Genomic DNA, 21,769 nt, shown 5'->3' with positions numbered 1-21,769 from the left:
GTGCTGCAAGCAGAGCAGGTAGAGAGAAGAAGAGCCGCGCGACTGAGTACATCCAGCCCTGCAGGAACCCCGCGACCCTCGGAGGCGTCCCCACGGGATCCCCGCGACCCTAGGAGGCGTCCCCACGGGATTCACGCAAACCCTAGGGGGCGTCCCCACGGGATCCCCGTGACCCGAAGGGTTCCCGTCGTCCCTGTTCCCGTGCAGCTCTCTAATGGAAAGGTCTAAAATTTCCTTTGTGGACATAGTTACCATGTCTAAGTGATGGCCTTTTTCATGTGTTTGTGTGGGTACAGGGAGAGTATAATTAAGCAAAGATAGAAAGTTTTTAAAGTCTTTTGCATCTGGATTGTTCTCTTCATCTAGATGTAAGTTTATGTCTCCTGTGATAATATTGTATGAAGAAATAATTGAATTATGTAGGACAAATTCGCAAAAGTCCTCTTTTGCTTTTGGCCAGCTTTTCAGCGGGACATAAAATAATATGCAAGAAAGGGATTCTTCTAGTTCCTTATTACTAATTTTACAGGCTAATATTTTTAATTGATTGGCCATTTTGGAATCCAGTAGTTCAAATTCAAATCCTTCTTTAAGAATAATTGCTAATCCTCCCCCTTTTCTTCCATCACGATTTAGCATAAGAATTTTAAAATTATCTGGTAGAAGATCAATTATTATTGGAACTTCTTCAGATAGTAGCCATGTTTCCGTTAGAAAGACAGGCTATTTGCTTGCTGATGATCCAATCTTTAATTACTAAGGCTTTATTTCTAGCAGATCTAGTATTAAGATATGCACAGGGAACAGAGGCGGTTGTGATAGGTTTGGGAGATGTAGTGGTTCTGATAAGTTTTATATCCCTTATCCTTTTTTTAAGGTTACGTTGATGTCTTCTGTTACTTGAGATTACATTAATATGCTTTACCCTATCTTCTTCTGAGTCAATTATGTGCCTAATAGATAGGTAGGGATAGTGGGTTGAGTGTAATTGTGGATAGAGTGAATTAACGTCCTCGATGCTACCGCTTATTAAATAGACCAATAAAATCAATAGGAAATTCATGTATGCAGAGTAATGTCTCCTTCTTGTCGCAGTAGCTATATTGGTTTACCTATCACTCCCAGTTACTAGGTTGTTTAGTTGATACCAGTTCTAAAAAAAAAAAAAAATGTAGTCAGTTCCTGATAGTAATGATTATGTTGGGGGGGGGGGGTTATCTCTCACAACCTAAATTACATATGCATCTAACACATGCAGCTAAACTAAATCATAACCTAAGATTTCACAACCTAAATCATAACCTAAACTCTCATAACCTAAATCACACATGCGTCTAACCTGAATCACACCTGCGTCTAACAATCACATATGCGTCTAGTAATCCAACAAGTAGAGTTCAAAGTGAAGAAAACCTAAATTACCGTATACACGTGTTTAACACTCCAGCAGGTAAAGTGCGGAGTACACAAACCTTAACTTAATTTCTCACCCGACTCACAGTTCAGTGCAGTGACATGAAGCGTGTAGGGTCCTGAATAATGTCTCTTCTGTGATTGTTGTCCAACAAATGAAGGGCAAAGTCTCTAGGTTTTAGGTTCCGCATGGTTTTCTGCAAAGGCGCACGCTAAGGCTGGTGCCCGCCTTTGACTCGTACCTTAGATGGCGCACCGATGGCAGTGCGCCGTTAGGCTCTGCCCTTTTCAAAGGGCTGAAGATCGCTGGGCAGTCCTTGGGGACAGAGCCAAGGCCCCCGATGCTCGCTGCTGTGGTCGGGTCGGCAGGTCAGGAGAGGGAAGATGGTGGATCCTTCCTCTCTGTTCTGCCGGCTGCAGAAAACCGGAAGAAACACCCTCGGCAGTATCCTTCCCTCACCCTTGCCCAACCTGAATGAAATTAAGTAGTCCCTGGTGTCTAGTGGGGACCCTCTCATACCTCAACCCCTCACCACCAAATCCCCGTAATATAGTGGCCCTCTTCCCCCCTTTATACATCCCTGCTGGTCTAAAGGCCCTTCTCCCTCCTCTTAACCTGACTCCTTGTTCCCAATTTAGTGCAAAAAATAATCACTGGTATCTAGTGGCATCCCAACCCCTTCCCAAGCCTCACCCGAGGTTCAGTACCTCAAAAAAGGCAGCATCGATGCTCACTCACTCCTACCTTCAGCAGTGTCCTCTTCAAAATGGCGGCACTCTGCCTTGCGCAGTGCATTCTGGAATACAGCAGGTGGGGCAAGTCTGCCACCTGTGGCAGACTAGTCCTTTATATGGCAGATTAACCCTGCCTGGTACATCATGCTGCCATTTTGAAGAGGGTAGAACTAGAGACAAAAGCAAGTGGATATCATTCCTGCCTCTTGAGTTATGGGGATTTGGAATCCTCATGTGAGACTTGGGGAGGAGTTGAGGTGATGCTAGACACCAGGGTTTTTGTTATCACTAAATTGGAGACAAATGTCGGGTTGGGATGATGGAAAGGGGCCATTAGACCACCAGAGATGTGCAGTGTTGAGGGCAGAGGAAAGGAATGAGAGAGGTTGAGACACCAGGCTACTGGAGCGTTTTGGTTATATTGTGTGTGTGTGTGTGGGGGGGGGGTGACAAGAAGGGTCATATTGGTTTGGGGCTAGAGAGAAGGGCAACCATGGAACAATGTAGAAAGCTACTGGGGTTGGTGTTCCCCATAATCCTTCTATGCTGCCTCAAACCTGGCAGTAAATTTCTTGCACTGCAGACATCAGCACACAAGCTATTAGTTTTTCTGCATTGCAGGGATTAGCCAATAATCTGTTTACTAGGCATTTAAATACGCTGCACTCTGATGTCTACTGCCTGAGTTAATTTTGGCGCTAAACCACTTTCTGCAACATGTAGCCCATACGAAGCATGTAGACTGCTCATTAACTGCACACTATAACCTGCAGTAGCTTTCTGTATAGTACCCTCTAACTAGAGCTGCCTTCCAATTCCAGCCTCCAGTGCTTTCTCATTAGTTGGATTTTCTAAATTGTGGCTGTTGCTAGTTACACTAGAAGCAGGCAGGGCAGATTCATTTACATGAGAGTGGATAGAAGATCTGCAAATAGAGGTTTTAAATGTCCAGCCCTTTTAACCATTCATCTAGCTTTTGGTCATTAGTGCAAAAATCTGTCAATCTTAACCTCCCAAGCATAACTGGCAGGGCCCTCTAAATTTTAGACCCTAGTATAGGCCTAGTTTGCCAGTACCTTAACTTAGACTCGCAACAGCTTTCTGCATTGGCCTCAAAGTCCTCTATATCTATTTTTGGCATGTCTAATTCTGTAATAGTACTGGCCTCTATCAATTCAACTCAGAAGCCATCCTCCACAATTACCTGTTCTCCCTGTATGTGTTGTTTCACCATCCAGCTGTCATTGGAGGAATGTTGGTGAAAGATGCTCACCCGCCCAATATGTTGGTACCGTGGTGCCCCCACCACATATAGATTTTTGCCTCTTGTCACCACATGTATCGCTGCATAGCCTGTGGAATAAAGACAGCCAATGATAGGATAGTATTTTGAACAACATATTTCTAAAGGCATAGCCGGTACTACTTTTTTCTTTTTATGGACTCTATATATAGAGTATGAATTTCTGTATCTCATGGAATGAACTTCGATTTGTAGACCTTGGTAGAAAAAGAATACAAACCGAATTCCTTCTCCCCCCCCTGTAACTTTTGCACGTTAGACAATGCACTTTAGGCAGTCTGTTATCAAACTACCCTCTAAACAAATATTTCCAATGTACAGGTAGCCTGGAGTCTTTCATTTTGTGTCAAATAGGTTTGTTGCTATTGAGCTTGAACACATTAAACTTTTTCCTTAGATGTCCTGAGAATAATTTTTGGAATAGTGTCCCTTTTGATATCACATATATACAAGGTCTAATTAAATTATGCAGTTCAAATTTATAATACCACCGTTATAAGCATGGCTGCTTCCAAGACTGAAAGAGAGAGAAAGAATCCTTGAAATAATTTGGCAAATGATTAAAAAGTAATTGACTTAGGAAACAGCAAAGCAAACGATCTACTATATCCAGTGTGGACACAGAAGACAACAAGCAGATCATGTGAAGCAAAAACTGTATTTAATCAAAATGCTCCCTGGGGCATTTTGATTAAATGCAATTTTTTTTTTCTTCACATGATCTGCTTATTGTCAAAAATGTTGGTGGGGCAGACATTAATCCTCACAAAGCTTTTTACCAAGATAAGAATCTCTTGTGTCACTACTCGTGGATGAGACATTGATGAAGACAGAGGCATTTCTGTGGATCATGTTGAACCCTCCAGACCAATCATAAGCTCCAACTGCTCCCAACACCATGGAGTCCTGGGTAGGGAAGAAAAGAGCAAAAATAATTGTAGAGGAAAACTGCCCGTCTCCAGCTGCTATAGCCAGTACATAAAACACATTTATTTATTCAATTTTCTATACCTTTTTCCCATGGGAGCTCAGAATGGGAGGGGGGCATACCACCCCAGGTGCTGTATTGGTGGGGGTTCCAGCACCTTTGCCATGCCCTCCCTTCCCCCCACCCCTGTACCTCTTTAAATCTTCACCAGCACAAGCAAATTCTCCAGCCTGCTGCTCACACTAGCCTGGCTTCCCTCTGATATCACTTCTGGGTCGGGGGGCCAGGAAGTGACGTCAGAGGGAAAACCAATGCTAGTATGAGCAGCAGGCCAAAGAAGCTGCTTATGCTGTCAAAAATTTAAAGAGGTACGGGGTGGGGGGTGGGGGAGGGAGAGTACGAGTGTGGTGGGGTGGATGGGTGGGCAGAGAGTAGGGCCTGTGAAGTAATGGGCTTTATCCTTTTGAGGAGGATCAGGAGGGTATATTATCATGCATGGAGGTAAGCCTCGAAGCCGTTCTAAGGCAGATAAATAGACTAAAAATCGACAAATCTCCTGGCCCAGATGGGATCCACCCGAGGATATTGAAAGAGCTCAGAGATGAAATAGCGGAGTTACTCAGGCATATTTGCAACCTATCCTTAAGATCAGGGATAATCCCGGAAGATTGGAGGATAGCAAATGTTACACCAATCTTCAAAAAAGGATCGAGAGGCGACCCGGGGAACTATAGACCGGTGAGCTTGACCTCAGTTCCGGGGAAGATGGTCGAATCACTGATCAGGGAAGGTATCAATGAGCATATAGAAAAAAATAAACTGATGAGATCAAGCCAGCACGGTTTCTATAAAGGACGATCGTGCCAAACGAATCTACTACATTTCTTTGAGGGGATAAGCAAACATTTGGACCAGGGTAGCCCCATTGACATAGTTTATCTGGATTTCCAAAAAGCCTTTGACAAGGTACCCCACGAGCGCCTGCTGAAGAAACTGTGGAACCACGGGGTGGAAGGGGATGTCCACAGATGGATCCAAAATTGGCTGATGAATAGGAAGCAGAGGGTAGTAGTAAAAGGACACTACTCTGACTGGAAAGAGGTCACGAGTGGTGTCCCCCAGGGGTCAGTGTTGGGACCGCTGCTGTTCAATATATTCATTAACGATCTGGAAACGGGCACGAAATGTGAAGTTATCAAGTTCGCGGACGATACAAAACTCTCCAACAGGGTCAAAACTGTTGAGGAATGCAAAGAACTACAGAGCGACCTGAACAAACTGTGCGAGTGGGCAAAAAGATGGCAGATGAGCTTCAATGTGGAGAAATGTAAGGTCTTGCACATCGGGAAAGGGAACCCCATGTACAGCTATACGATGGGAGGAAGGGAGATGGGGAAAGGCACCCTAGAAAAAGACCTGGGGGTATTGGTGGATACAACAATGAAGCCAGCGGCGCAATGTGCAGCGGCCTCAAAGAAAGCGAACAGAATGCTGGGCATTATCAAAAAAGGTATCACTATCAGAACGAAGGAGGTCATCCTGCCATTGTATCGAGCAATGGTGCGACCACATCTGGAATACTGTGTCCAATACTGGTCGCCGTACCTTAGGAAAGACATGGCGATACTTGAGAGGGTCCAGAGGAGAGCAACTAGGATGATAAAGGGAATGGAGAACCTTTCATATGCCGAAAGGTTGGACAAACTGGGGCTCTTTACCCTGGAAAAGCGGAGACTGCGAGGAGACATGATACAGACATATAAAATCATGAAAGGCATAGAGAGGGTGGATAGGGACAGATTCTTCAGACTAGCGGGGACAACAAAAACAAGAGGTCACTCAGAAAAACTGAGAGGGGACAGATTCAAAACGAATGCAAGGAAGTTTTTCTTCACTCAGAGGGTGGTGGACACCTGGAACACGCTTCCAAAGGAGGTAATAGGACAGAGTACAATACTGGGTTTCAAAAAGGGACTGGATGACTTCCTGAAAGAGAAGGGGATTACAGGGTATAGATAGAAGGTTACACTACAGGACAAAAGCGAAAAGCATATGTGAGTTTTAGGGTAGGAGCACTATCAGGTCCTGGACCTGAGGGGCCGCCGCGTGAGCGGACTGCCGGGCACGATGGACCTCCGGTCTGACCCGACAGAGGCAAGTCTTATGTTCTTATGTTCTTATGAGTTAATAAAGAGTTTTTGTTTTACTTTTATGATTGTGTCTGGGTGTATGTCCATGGACCCATCCCCAACCCTCACTAAAGTTTTCATATTAGTATTTTTCTGTTCCTGGAGGGGTCACTATTTTAAAAAAAATAAAGAGCTGAAGTGGGATTTGAACCTCGTCCCTCTGATTGTCAACCTACTACTCTAACCATTAGGCTACCCTGCTACACTATATGGATGTCTGTGGCCATTTTATAAAATTGAGTGTTACTATGTTACCACAGACAATCGTGTCCCTTGTTTTCTCCATACATAATTTGGACATTTTATCATGTAAAATGGACATTCATGCTGCATATTTCCAGCATACGGATATCCATGTCATAAGTACAGAATTTTAGAACAAGCTATATTCTGTTCTAAAATACATATAAGATCGACATCCATTTGTGATGAATTGACTTGGACATCCATATTCAAAGTTGGAAAAGAAAATAAGAATAGCCTTACTGGGTCAGAGCAATGGCCCATCAAGCCCAGTAGCCCAATCCAGGTTCCTAGTACCTGGCCACAACCCAAGGAGTAGCAACATTCCATGTTACCGATCCAGGGCAAGCAGTGGTTTGCCCCATGTCTTTCTCAATAACAGACTATGGACTTTTCCTCCAGGAAATTGTCCAAACCTTTCTTAAAACCAGCTATGCTAGCCGCTCTTACTACAACCCAAGGAGTAGCAACATTCCATGTTACCGATCCAGAGCAAGCAGTGGTTTGCCCCATGTCTTTCTCAATAACAGATTATGGACTTTTCCTCCAGAAAATTGTCCAAACCTTTCTTAAAACCAGCTACGCTAGCCGCTCTTACTACAACATCTGGCAATGCATTCCAGAGCTTAACTACCTGAGTTCTCTGAGTGAAAAAATATTTCACTCAGAGAGTTGGATGTCCTTTCTAAAATCCCGCTCTGAATATCTGGCAAACTTAATTGAATAAAGGCATCTAGTAAATCCTGCAACTCATTGCAACACTGATGGCCCCCTTAATGCATAAAGAAAAATAATGTACAGCCCTTTTATTTGTGAAGAAGAACTTCCCTATTTTCACTATATTTTTGTGAAAGGGAAGAGATACGTACCAGAGTTTTGAGAGCGCTGAATCCACCTTGCGATAGTTCCAGTAGGAAGGAACTACTGTTGGAAGTTTGTTGAATACCTGAAGTAGAAGGAAAGAATAGAGGATGGATGAGCACTGGCGCTCTGTAAATATCACAGTTAACCTTGTTTGGGCCATGAAGGTGGTAGCTTTATAAGGAATTCCCACTAAAGTATTTCTCTTGCTGCCTCCAACTTCTCTCCTCCGTACCTTTAATTAGATGGCTAACTGGAGGGAAGCTTACTCCCTCTGGCCAGCTGGCCCACCTCTTCCAAAATGGGTTTTCCCTTCCCCAGTGCATCCTGGCCTCAGGCCCCTCCCTGGATGCACCGGGAAGGGGCCTAAGGCTCTGATTGGCCTATACACCTCATAGGAGGGGCCTTAGGTGTCCGGGCCAATCAGAGCTTTAGGCCTCTTCCTGGTGCATCCGATGAGGGGCCTGAGGTTCTGATTGGCCCAGATTGTATAAGGCATCTCCTCAGGATGCACTGGGGAGTGGAATGCCCATTTTAGAAGAGACAGGTCAGCTTGCCGGGGGGATTAGGCATTTTTCTGGTCCACCATTTAAAGGTACAGGGAGAGGGGTCAGAGGCAGGGGGGGGGGGTCGTGATGCAGTGGGAGAGAATGGGCATCTCTCCCGCTGCAGAGGGGGGGGGGGGGTCGCTTGTCAGTGGGAGAGGGTAGGCATCTATCCCACTGCATGGGGGCTGTTGCTTAGCAGCAGAAGAGAGTGGTCATCTCTCCCACTGCAGGGGTATGTGTGTTATGTTGCAGTGGGAGAGAATGGGGGTGCACTTGTCAATATGGCTTTTCTAGCAGTCTTTGACACTGCTATGCCAGGGTTTTCACTGTACTGGTACCATTGGACCAATTGCTGATTTTTGTCGCCAAAAGCCTACATCGCTTTTGGAGAATGGCTTGGCGATTTTAAAGAATTCACCGGTGTGCTCATTTTAATATTAAAAGCCCATTTGCATGTCGTTGGAGACTACTAGAAACCTCACTATAAACAGTGATAAGCCGTTTTGATAATCCACCGCTAAAATATGTGCAGACTAAACCGTCAGAAAACAGTTTAGCGACGGCGTTAAACTTTTGAGAATCTGGGCCTGAGAAACACAAGGGGGAATTCCTGAAACACCTGACATCTAGTGGTCAAAGGAGGATGAGTGAGTCAGGGCATGCCCTAAGAAGCCAGGAACTTAAATTCAGCTGGGGAGGGGAGGGGGGAGTTAGCCAGCACACCTGCCTCCAATGTCCCTCCTGATGTAGCAATGGAAAAGCTACCAGAGGAAACTGCTCTTTTCTGACTTGAACTTCCAAGGGGAGCCAATACAGCAGGAACTCAGTGAGTGGAAGGCTGAAATGGGGCCAGAACTCATGGAGTGGGTCTGAACAATGCAGGCTGCAGTTTAAAGGCAAAAATGAAAATTAAATTGTTTTCTTCTGGTGTGTTTTTTAAAATCTCTGCTCAGCCATGCTGGCTGGACGGCAGAGAATATTAGGCCACTGAAAACCTCACCTTGTTTGAAGAAAAGTTTTCCTTTTGAACTGTGATGTAAGCTATTGAGAAAAGTGTGCATAACTGAATGAACTATTGAATTTGCTAATGAACTGCACAGCTGCCTAAACTAGGAAGGTGAATAAAGGGCATTGTGGGAATTATAGTCCATGCTAATCACTGAAACTGCACAAGTGCCTTATGAAGGGTATTGTGGGAGTTGTGGTTTGGACTAAATTGCTGAGGTGTTTTTTCGGGGTTTTTTTTTTTAACTTTTTTGAATTTAAATGAAGCATGTTTTTGTTTGGAACTGAAAAACCCAGAGTAAAAATGGGAGAAATCCTGATGTGCAGTGTTGATTGATGACAGTGCATTCTGACAACAGTAATAATAATAAAAACAATAAAACTTAGATGAATTCTGACCTGTCTACCGTATTTTCACACATATAACGCGCGCGTTATACACGATTTTTACAAACCATGCATAACCATGCGCGTTATACGCGTGAGTGCGTTTTACAACTTTTTTTTTTCTCAATCCGATCTGGCATCCCCCCTGCGAACCAGCATCCTCCCCCCCCCCGCTCGCGTCACCCTCCCTCCCCCACGGTCCTACATCCCCCCCAGCACCGCAAAACATCTCTTACCCGATTGGGCACCAGCACCAATGCACAGGATGTGCCAGTGCCAGTGCCCGAAGATCCTCCCTCGTTGGGTTGGGCTAGGCTGGGCTGGGCAGTGCGGTGCGAAAGAGATCCTCCTTCTTCCTGCGCCGGGCTGGACTAGGCTTTGAGCATTTGCGCATGCTCAAAGCCTTCTGGTCTCGCTCTCTCCGAGATTACGGAGGACACACTGGCAGTAGCCGCAGCATTCACCACCATTTCCGTGATAAAAGTATTTTCTGAGGATACTTCTTAGTCTGTCCCTTTTCAGCTTCATCCTATGACCCCCTCATTCCAGAATTTCCTTTCAGTTAAAAGAAACTTGCCTTATGCACAGGTATACCACGCAAGTATTTAAACATCTCTATCATATCTCCCCTTTCCTGCCTTTCTTCCAAAGTATACATATTGAGATCTTTAAGTCTGTCCTCATACACTTTATGATAAAGGCCACAATCTTAGTAGTCTTCCTCTGGATCGACTCCATCCTGTTTATATCTTTTTGATGGTGCAGTCTCCAGAACTGTACACAATATTCTAAATGAGATCTCACCTGGGTCTTATACACAGGCATCATCACGTCTTTTTTTCCTCCTGATCATTCCTCTCCCCATGCACCCAAGCATTATTCTAGATTTTGCCATCACCTTTTCTACCTGTTTGGCCACCTTAAGATCATCACATGTAATCACATCCAAGTCGCGCTCATCTTTCACACACAAAGTTCTTCATCCCCTATTCTGTACTGTTCCCTCAGGTTTTTACAGATTTGCTATGTCCTTCCTCATGTTATCCACACCATCAGGGGTGTCTACCCTATTGCAGATTTTGGTATCATCTACAAAGTGGCAAACCTTACCAGACAGCCCTTCAGCAATATCACTTCCAAAAATATTAAAAAAGAGCAGGTTAAAGAACTGAACTTTGCAGCATACCACTGGTAACATCCCTTTCCTCAGCATGAGCTCCATTTAACACCACCATCTGTTGCCTTCCTCTCAACCAGTTCCTATCCCAGAGCCAGATGCTCTAAAACTTTTGATAAAATTCCGTGGGTCACTGTGGTACCAGTAAATTGTCTGATTTGAAAACGGCAATTGATGTTGAAACAATTTTGCAAGCAAATGAGTTTTGCAGAAGTCCACCATAATCTAATTTGATTAGTCATTGAAGAAAGTGACTGATGCATGCACAGAGCTGGCAGTGGAAACCGGAACAATTGAGCAGCAAGGGAAAGCCCCAAAATAGCCTCCTGTTGATCAGCTGTTCAGGGCAGGAAGAGTAGTTTTTGGGGTTTTTTAATGGGCAGATCGTATGTGTTTGTGTGTGGGTGTTACACATGCACATTATCTGAGCCCATTAAAAAAATGTTGTGCAGGGACCCCCACCTGGACTTTAAAAAAAAAAAAATAAAAAAATCTGCAGGAGGGATGCCAACTCCCTTCTGCCTCAGCCATCACCCCTTCCCCCATGAAGAAGGGAGTGAGGCGCAAGTAGCAGGTGGAAGATGCTGCTTTTCCGGTGAACATTCAAAATGGTATGTGGGTGCAGGAGGGCACTCAGTGCGACGATGCTAGGTGCCCACACTCTGGGCGTCAACCTCCCTCGAGATGCCACTGAGAAGAGGTTGTCCTAATGAGCTAGAAACCCACCCTTTAAGATATTTTTTTAAATAAAATGTACCTGTAACAATGCAAATGTTTTCTATGCGACATTTATCATTTCGATTGCTTACCTAGCGGACTATGATAGTACAAATTTTAAAACCTAAAGAGTTATCCAGGTAAATCCTAAAGTTACCCAAACACATCTTTTGAATATCAGCCTCAAAGTGGTTATACTATCCCAAGTTCATTCTTAAAAATGAATAACACTATAAAAACAGTGAAACCTAAGCAGTTGCCATGAGATAGAGACATGTACTTGGGACCAAACTACAGGGACATATCTATGTATATAACTGGATATTCAAACCGTGTCTCGGACCTTCAATGGCAAAGATTTTCTCAGCAAGCTCAGCTTGGATGGAAGACAGGGCACTGAAGCTCCCTACCCGAAAAACATTCTCTGGTCTGGATGCGATTGTCTCCAGCTCTGCCCTTGCACTAACAAATTCTGACCCCACCTGCAATAGAAATAGGAGAGCTTAGTGAGGAGACTACTACCCATTCTCTCCTTTAAGTGACTGAGGGATGCCTTCCCTGGCACTGTTAGTTCACTGGCTCCCTTACTCACCCCAATGGCATAGCGTATAATCCCCTTCATATTGGCTGCTCCGATTGCCTCCTCAAAGGTGACTTCCTCGTCATTAGATTTTCCATCTGTGATGGTGATCAGTAGACTCTTGGTGTTCCTGCGGGCTCCTCTGTCTGCTGTGAAAATTTTTTCCCTACAAATATCGAGACAAGAAAATCCAGAGTGTAGGCAGAGTAAGGAGAGCGAAAAAAAGAATAAACCTGATAAGGTTTAATTTAATATTTGAAATAATTGAATTGTTATGTAAAGGAAGCAATCAGTTATCTCCTTTGTATTTGTAACTCTAACATTTCTAATCTAATCTAAGACTTAGATTTATATATTGTATCATCTCCTGAAGTAGGGGCTCAACGCGGTACATAAGACTAACGCGGAATCAGTTTAACTAACATACGATTTACTAAACAAAAGACAATTAACACTCCTTGGTACCATTTCCCCCAAACTGTTTGATTTCTCTTTCCTAGGAATGTACTTACACCACATGCTTGATGCCAGATGGGGTGTGAGTCCGTCCCTTGGTATGTGGGACCTGGAGGATTGCCTTCTCAGGGTTGAAAGACCTCTGTTGGTATTCTTGAAAACTGAATACATCCCGGACTTCAGTGGAAAACTGTACAACGGCAAACTAGGAAGGCAGGGGACAAAGACAAGGAGAGAAAGAGAGAGAGAGAGAAAGAAGATATGGGGAAGAGAATAGAGGAGAGGAGAGAAGAAAAGGGAGAAGGTAAAGAGGAAAGGGAGAGATTATTGCAACACTATGGGCCAAATTTACTTAGGTTTAGTGTGCCTTAAGTGCTGTATTACCCATAGGAATAAAATGGGCTGCACAGCACTTAGCATGAACTAAGCTTTAATAAACATGACCCTATATTTGTTAATACAATTTACTCTAATCAAAAATTTAGTGGAGGAGTGGCCTAGTGGGTAATGCAACAGCCTGAGATCCTGAAGAACTGGGTTCAATTCCCACTGCAGCCCTTGTGACTCCAGACAAGTTGCTTAAACCTCCATTGCCCCAGGTTCAAAATAAGTACCTGTATATAATAATATAAATCACTTTGATTGTAACCCCAACACGGCAGTATATCATGTCCCATCCCCGTTTCTTTCCTAATAATGCACCATTCATAAACAACATGCAGAAAATGTCATATTCCTCTCACACTGGCACAAGCAGCAGGTAGAAGATGACATTCCAGAACTAAATATATTTAGAAACAAATCCACAAATGACTTTAAGTATCTGCACTGTGTTTCCCTGAAAATAAGACAGTGTCTTATATTCATTTGGGGGCCCAAAATATGCACTAGGTCTTATTTTTCGGGTAGGGCTTATTTTTTTCATGTACATGATCATTTCTCCCTTCATCTCCTTCACCCCAATTCTTCCTATTTCCTTTCTCTCCCTCACATGTGCAACATCTTTCCTCCCCTCTCACCCATCCCTCTGCCTTCCCTCTGCAGCATCTTTCTATCCCTACATCCCATCCATCCCCCTGTGCAGCAGAACCCTTGCCCAGCTTCTATCCTTTCCTCCCATCCCTCTGTGCAGCAGAACCCTTGCCCAGCTTCCATCCTTCCCTCCCTCCAATCCCTTGTGCAGCAGAAACCTTGAGCACCTGGCCCCGCCCCCGCCGCACAGCCAAACCGCCGAACCCCCGCTAACCCTCCATCCTTTCCTCCCATTCAAACCTTGCCGACCACGAGTCATAAATACCTTCCTCCATAGCAGCGTCGGGCCAGCAGCACTCTAAACAGGCTGCTTCGCGGCCTTCTCACCAGGGCCTTTAGTGTGCTGCTTTATTGATGACATCATCAGTGATACAGCAGAGGGAATTCCCCAGCAAGAAGGCAGCAAAGCAGCTTGTTTAGAGTGCTGCTGGCCCGACGCTGCTCTGTAGGAAAGTATTTATGGCTCGTGGTCAGCGGGGTTCAGAATGGAGGGAAGGATAGAAGGTCAGCGGGGTTCAGAATGGAGGGAAGGATAGAAGGTCAGCGGGGGTTCGGCAGTTCGGCTGCATGGCTGGAGCAGTGGAGCGGAAGAAGCGTGGCTGCTGGCGATTAGAGCATATTTTCGGGCTAGGGCTTATATTAAGACCTACCCCGAAAATATTGATAGCGCTTATTTTCGTGATAGGTCTTATTTTTGGAGAAACACTGTAGCCATTGATGTCATTGCCCATTAGCCTCTTCCTTTCTGAAGGAAACATTCCTAACTACCTCCTCACCTCCCACCTCCATCTCTTCCCATATTGTAAATCTACCCATCCCTTTAAAAGAAGTGACAACAGCCCCAACATTTCCTTGAATGTCAAATGCTTCAATTTCCAGAAACTCAGCTGGTCTTGGTAAACAGGGATCAGACACAGTAAAACAAGAGTTATAAAAATTTCACAACGTACCAGAATATTGGCATCCTGAAGGTTCTTGATGAGATCAATCATGAAGTGCTGCATGCGCCGGAAGTCATCGCTGGTAATGCTTCCTGAGTCATCGTAAAGAATGACTGCATCCACACCAGAAACACATTCTATGAGGGAGAGAAAATGAGGGCTTACTACAGATGTTATCATCGCAGTCCCTAAAATACCTTCCACTTTACACTAAGGTTACAAGATTTATGTCCAGAGAAACCTGGACAAATGGCCCAGTTCCGTTCTATCCCTAGCCACCCCATTTTCTATATCTAACTCTGCCCCCGCGAAGCCTCATCTTTGTTTTCCGACCTCCGGAACACATCGGGGGGGGGGGGGGTGTCTCTGAGCGTGAGCGGATGCATGTGACATCATCTGCACATGCTCAGAGGCCCTCCAGATCCGCCGGGAGGTCGGGGCTTTCTAAAACCCAGGCAAACTACCGGGTTTTTTAGAGAGGACATGTCTGGGTTTTTCCGGACATCTGATAACCCTACCTTTCATTTCTAAGGAGGCAGTGGGCCCTCTCGATGACCAAGGAAGAAAAGGGTGCATCAAGGAAGACAAACAGATTGCAGATAGGCTAAACTCATTCTTTGCGTCTGTCTTTACCAAGGAGGACACTGCATCAATGCCAGAAACAGGGAGAGCATTCAAGGGAGAAATTGAGGATAGCCTCACCACAGTAAATGTGGATTTGAACATGATATATTATCAGATCAACAAATTGAGAAGTGATAAATCCCCTGGACCAGATGGAATTCATCCGAGAGTGCTAAAGGAGCTTAAGATAGAAATCGGAGAACTATTACAATCCCTAGCTAACTTGTCAATTAAAACCGGGCAAATACCAGATGACTGGAGGATAGCGAATGCCATCCCAATCTTCAAAAAGGGATCGAGAGGAGAACCGGGCAACTATAGACCTGTGAGTCTTACGTCGGTTCCTGGGAAGATGATTGAAGCACTAGTAAAGGATAGCATAGAGCAACACCTGGAAAATCACAACCTGATGAGAGCTAGCCAACACGGCTTTAGGAAAGGGAAGTCATGTTTGACTAATTTACTTCAATTTTTTGAGGAGGTAAACAAACAAATTGATAGCGGTGAACCGGTGGATATTGAAAGGAAAGGATAGGTTTTCTGTCTCTGTCTATGAAAGGACACATTTTAATGGATAAGTTTTCTGTCTCTGTCCATGCTGGAAGTAATCAAATGTAGAATGTTGGGTGTTTACTCTCTTAATGGTTTGGGAAGAGGTCATTTAATTTATGTTAACGAAGTTAACTCTCAGACAATGAAGGCTCGACCCCCCACTACTATGTACCGGTTGAGATAGATAAAGGAAGCTTTTTACACCTTTTAGCTTTAAACAATGAAGTACATATCCTGCTCATTCATCCCCCCCCCCCCTTTCTGGTGTTGATTACTTCTTTGAAGCCTATGTATCCTGTCACTAGATATGGTCTGTACTTACGTCATCTGCTAATACCACTGAAGATATATAAATGAATGCAGACTGATAATAAAACAGGCAAAATCTCTTTAGAATACTATCTACGTATCTTTCTTTCTGGGGGGAATTGCCTCCAGATGACAGAATGTTTTGCAGGACGAGGGACCAAGAAACGGATCCTGTTCGTTTCAATTTGGGGGCTACGTCCGGGATGGACTTGACATTACCAATATTTTGTGAGTATTTCTGAATTTTGAATTCTGTTCTTTAATACTCGTAGGTATTGGCATCATGTTCCAACCCTTTATTTAAATTGTAGGGTTTTTGGTAAACCCGCCGCGGTTACTGTCCTTTTGGCAAGGACAAATATTAATGTGGAGTTTTCGGTAAATTCCCGCCGCGAAAATAAGCAGCTGCCATTCTTTCGGGAAGAATAAAATTAAGTGAAGACTTTTGGAAAGTCTCTATTGTGGAGAAACGTCTGCGCATTCTGTCATCTGTGCCATTCTTTGCATGCGCTTTTCTCTTCTATTGCTTAGATAAGATTTTATAGAGTATAAGATTATATTGTATATTATTAATGTATCTCGCTTATAAGGTAAGGTAAGCAAAAATTTCTGCATTGTTATATTGTTTTTGTTATTGAAAAAATTCCTGCATTGTGATATTGTTTTCTAATGGGTCATAAAGGCACTTAGGATTCTCCACCTCCTAGACAGATGAGACTTTGTTCGCTTCAGTAATAATAATAATAATGGTAATAACTTTATTCTTCTATACCGCCACAATCTTGCGACTTCTAGGCGGTTTACATTTAAGAGAGCTGAACATTCAGCGATTTACAATATGTGGAGGGAGTACAGAGTACAGAGACTATTAGGAATCAAAATTACAAAATATAATGTTTGCTAAGAATTTCGGAGCTGACCTGTAAAGAAAAATCGCAGCTTTCCTGAAAAAAGGGAAAAAATTACAATGTACAGTTTGTTTAGAGATTCAGAAACAGCAAGAATTAGGATTTCAGAGAGCATTGTGAAAAGAAAGAGTGCTTGGTGAGGTTCTGTTTAGGTGATGTATCTGTCAAATAGGGTAGTTTTTATGAGTTTTCTAAAAGGCATTGTAGGTCAGTTCGGCTTTATTAATGTGACTGTCTAGCCAATGTTGTTGTTTGTTTGCTTGGTGCATGAAAGTTCTGTCCAGAAAGGTTTTATATTTACAATTGGTTATGCTTGGGTATGCAAAAAGATAGCTGTTTCTGGTTTGTCTTATTGGGTTGTAGAATACAAGTGTGTTTGCAGGTACGTAGGTGCTAGTCCCCAAACTAGCTTGAAACATATGCAGGAGAACTTGAATAATATTCTTGCCTCGACTGACAGCCAGTACAGTGGTTTGTGGTGGGGGATGACATGGTAATTCTTTTTTAATCCATATATCAAGCGGACAGCTGAGTTCTGAATGATACCCAAATAAACGATATTACAATAGTCCAGGGTAGAAAGCACTAGTGATTGCACTGGTAATCTAAACGATAGTGGGTCGAAGTGTTTTTTGATGGTCTTTAATCTCCATAGCATCGTGAAACATTTTGTTGCCACTATATTCGTGTGTTCAATCGTAGTGAGGTGTGTGTGTCCAATGTGACTCCCAATATTTTTATTGTGTTGGTAATTGGGTAATCATGGTCTTTTATATGTAGCTTTGAATTGGCAATTTTATCCGTTGGGCTTGCAAGGAAGATTTTTGTTTTTTTCTGTGTTAAGTTGCGTGTCCAATGTTCTATTTCGGTCATTATATGAGTAATGTATTTTGAGGTTTCATTTGTTATGCTATTCACTGGGATTAGGATGGAGATGTCGTCTGCATATATGTAATAGATCAGGTTTGGTTTTTGCAGTAGGTGTCCTAGAGAGGATGTGTAAATGTTGAATAGGGTAGGTGAAAGTGGTGAACCCTGTAGGGCTTAATATGAATTGAATGTGAGTGAACCAGGTTGTGGATGTGTGGTATGGGTGAAGTGGATGAGTTGGAGTCGGAGATCTGGTTCTGGTTCTGTGGCAGTCTTTGGCGGGAAGAGGGGGAGGGCAGCCCCTCCTTCTCGTCCTCCTTCTCCTTTGTTGTAGTGACAAGCAGGCTGACTAGTTTTCAGCACTGTTTGTAGGCCGGTTGAGAACTTTTCAGCAGCTTGTTTGATACATAGACAAATTGTCTGAAATAAGTTTTTAAGAATGATAAAAGAATATTGGAAATGTTATAAAATGTTAATGTATATTCAGTGGACAGAACGAATATGGTTTCTAAAACTTTTAAACGTAGAAGAGCTCCCTGTAAGTAGGTTTCAGGTTTGTTTGGGGAACTTACCGAAACAAAATGAAAAAGGGTAGAAAATACATTTGTGTAATTATTAAAACAGACAGTCAGAAAGGCATATATTTAAAAAACAAAACTAATTATAATGAAAAAGAAAGAGAGAAGGATCAAAACAAAAGGGAGGAAACAATAAAAAAAAAAATAATTAAATAAATAAATAAATAATCTAGCACTTTGTAGAAAAGATTAAAATGAATAAGAAAAGCAAGGAGCAAAGTCCCATTACAGTCCTTAAAAGGACTAGTATACTTCAAATGCGTCTTTAAAAAGAAAGGCCTTCAAGCTAGTTTTAAATTTATCAAGTGATGAACTTTCTCTTATATAGTTTGGTGCTGAGTTCCAGACGATAGGGGCCGTCACAGAAAAGATATTAGTATGCATGGTGCCAATGTGTCTTAAAGAGGTCAGGATAAATTAACTTTAATTAATACAGGGGCCAGAAAGCCAGGTGTCACCCACATGTGAGAATATCATGCCTGCTTGTCCTGGGATAATTAGTTTTACAGATAGAGCAAGAAAAATATGGAAATTTGTGAGATTAAAGTTTCAAGTTTATTTTTAACTTATTGAATAGCTTAATTTAATTTGCTAAGCGATTTACAAATAAAAAACAAAAGGTGTACACATATGCTTATTTATAGTAAATTACATGAGTTTGACATATTGACATACAAACTAACAGATACATAAGGAAAAAAGGGCAGAACTACAATTGTATTAATAAAGCACAAAAGAAGACATGAATGGTGAAAACAATAGGAATAGGGAATAAATAAATTAAAGGCGTCTTTAAAAAGGAAGCTCTTCAGATTGCCTTTAAAATGGTTTAGGTCATTTTCTTCTCTTAAATGCTGAGGTAAGGTGTTCCATAATTGTGGGGCCATTATAGAGAAGATATCATGATGATGAGTTCCGATAACTTTCAGTGATGGAATTGTTAAGAGTTTTTGATTAATGGATCTTAAAGAAAGTGATATACTATGGGGAGTAAATAGTTATTAATGAATTGGGGTTCGTTCAAAGACAGTGTTTTAAAAACTAAAAGTAGGATTTTAAAGGTAATGCGATGAGTAACAGGAATCCAATGTGATTCGATTAGGATTGCAGACAGAGCTTGATAGGTGTGGAAGAGGTTTAATGAAACCTGGACCCAAGAGGCAGGACTTAGTGCCCATGCAAATATGGATTCCCTACTTCAGACTTTCCTTTCTAACCTCCGTTCTCCTTTGCAGATTCTGGTCAAACAAATGATTTCAGAATGGCCCACTAGTTCTCGTGCATAATTTCAGATTGAAAAAAGGAGCAGTGCGGGGTTTGAACCCCAAGCCTTAGGTTCCTTAGGCTGTAGCGCTAACCACTATGCAACACTCTCCTACACTTTGAGATCTCTAAGCCTCGGGAAATCCTGCATTATTAGGGCCAGCTACCTACCTGGGGACCGCGCCTGTCCGCTCCTCGCGGAAGAGGGGGTCACGGGTTTCGTAGCGGGCGGGCCCTTGTCTCCGATTGAGATGGTAATAATCCATCTAGAAGTACTGGATGTTTTAATTGCGGAGACCCTGGTCACTGGCTTAATCAATGCCCATCTGGCCGGTGCCCAAAGCCGCCCTTCGGACGGACTTTGGTGCAAAGAGGGGAAACCCTGTATACCAGCTGCCCTTGTTATTGTTGACATGTTCTCCCGATAACCTGAAGTTTTTTCCCACTACAAATGAAACTGCTCAGACTATGGTGAACATTTTACTTCGCGAAATCATCCCTAGGTGGGGATGTCCCACACACATCAACTCAGATAATGGTCCTGCTTTCACTGCCAGAGTATGCAAAGATTTAGCTATCGCATTCCGCATTGAGTGGAAATTTCATCTCCCATATCACCCACAGAGTTCCGGTATTGTCGAACGCATGAACAGGACTATTAAAGATAAAATCTGGAAAGTCACAGCTGGCACATTTGTGATTTGGAAAAAAATTCCTTCCTATTGTTTTAGCTGAAATTAGGATGTTGCAAAATTAAAATGTGTTTTTCTTTTCTTTTTCTTAGCAGCGGTTCGGATATATGCATGCCCATCCCAGTTTTGGCACTAGGATATTTCTGGTGTTTTCCAGGGATCCTCTTTGTCACTGCAGAGATAAAGACGATCCAAAGAGACATTAGCTTTTCTAAATATGAGATGGTTATGCTATGCATTATTTGTCCATATACTTTACTCATGTGTTCATCTCTGTTTTGTTTTTCTATAAAAATGTGTTTATTTCCAGAGATAAGTTCAGCTCTGAACACTTGACCGATGGAAGAATAGTTTGAAGCCTAGAGCTATGTGTTTTGTGTCTTGTCTGTGCCATGTGGTCTGTGTTTTGTCTACTTGTTTTGGTTTGAGGGGTACCCCAGGATATATAATATTGGCCATTTCTAGAGCTAGCTCTTTTCCCACTTTTTACTAGCCCAAATGCGCAATGTTCTTTTTTCCCTATAATTTGCATATGCTAAATGTAGCTTAGTTAGGGGTTATATTTTTAAGAAAAGGTTTTATTCTATATCTATACAGTGTTTATTCTATGGTGCTCACTTGATATGAACCATTCAGTACACATTTCTGACTGACATAATTTTTTTTTAAAATACATTCAGTACAGAATTATGGTCTCTCTGAATTGCCATAATAGTTATATGCGGCACACAAAAACATATGTTTTTGGAATGTCTGATTAAGAACCTTAAGTACTTGAATATTGTCTCTCTTTTGCCATAGATATAACAAGTAAATGTATTAATATTGTCACATGTTGCCACATTCAGTACAGGCAACCTGGTCTCTCTCTCTCTCTCTCTCTCTCTCTCTCTCTCTCTCTCTCTCTCTCTATACATTCAGTACAGGCAACATGGTTTCTCCTCCATTTTCTATCTCTTATTTGGATCACACTGGAGTACAGCTGCTGAATGATATCGGGACTCTTTTCAAATCCCTCCCTGTATGCACAAACATCATTCCATCTCAAGGGTGAATACCACTAATTTGCAGTGACTGAAAGATCCTGTGCAAACATCAAATCCTGTGCAAACATCATTTCATCCCATCTCACCAGTTTAAAGAGACTGCCGGTTCCTGCTGGACTAATTCATCTTCCTGCACCCTGACTGCAAAGACTTTTCCACACATGCTGTACACAATGTTTCCTGTTCATCGGAGATAGCCACCTTCCTAAGAACGCTTTGCTGTACAATTCCTCCTATTTAACCTATTCTATGGACATTTCAGACTTTATTTCATATGCTGTACATCCACTACCTCTTGGAATGGGGAATGAGACATTCCAAAAGCTGCTGAACTTTACTGAACTCCATACTTACATTGAACAACTTAAGAAAACCTCCAAAGAAGTGAATCATACTATCACTTTTGAAAATG

At 42.7% G+C, this 21,769-nt stretch overlaps 1 protein-coding gene across 2 annotated transcripts in view; it reads right to left on the bottom strand.

Moving 5' to 3' along the window:
* LOC117361442 (integrin alpha-M-like) overlaps nucleotides 1-21,769 on the bottom strand; it is a 122,328-nt gene that overhangs the window by 64,740 nt on the left and 35,819 nt on the right. For both annotated transcript variants that reach the window (XR_004539651.1, XM_033946785.1), the window contains exons 6-12: nucleotides 14,525-14,652; nucleotides 12,599-12,747; nucleotides 12,099-12,252; nucleotides 11,850-11,988; nucleotides 7,681-7,757; nucleotides 4,231-4,357; nucleotides 3,353-3,501 (exon numbers count right to left, since the gene is read on the bottom strand). Coding sequence is in view for 1 of the 2 variants with exons in the window: in XM_033946785.1 (XP_033802676.1) it covers nucleotides 3,353-3,501; nucleotides 4,231-4,357; nucleotides 7,681-7,757; nucleotides 11,850-11,988; nucleotides 12,099-12,252; nucleotides 12,599-12,747; nucleotides 14,525-14,652 (923 nt within the window). In the remaining variant the exon portion in view is untranslated. The remainder of the gene's footprint in view (nucleotides 1-3,352; nucleotides 3,502-4,230; nucleotides 4,358-7,680; nucleotides 7,758-11,849; nucleotides 11,989-12,098; nucleotides 12,253-12,598; nucleotides 12,748-14,524; nucleotides 14,653-21,769) is intronic.

Source organism: Geotrypetes seraphini, chromosome 5 (assembly GCF_902459505.1).
Source record: "Geotrypetes seraphini chromosome 5, aGeoSer1.1, whole genome shotgun sequence".
In the NCBI taxonomy this organism is placed as follows: Eukaryota; Metazoa; Chordata; class Amphibia; order Gymnophiona; family Dermophiidae; genus Geotrypetes; species Geotrypetes seraphini.
Note: the sequence above shows the minus strand (reverse complement) of the source record. Positions and strands in the feature narration are given on the sequence as shown.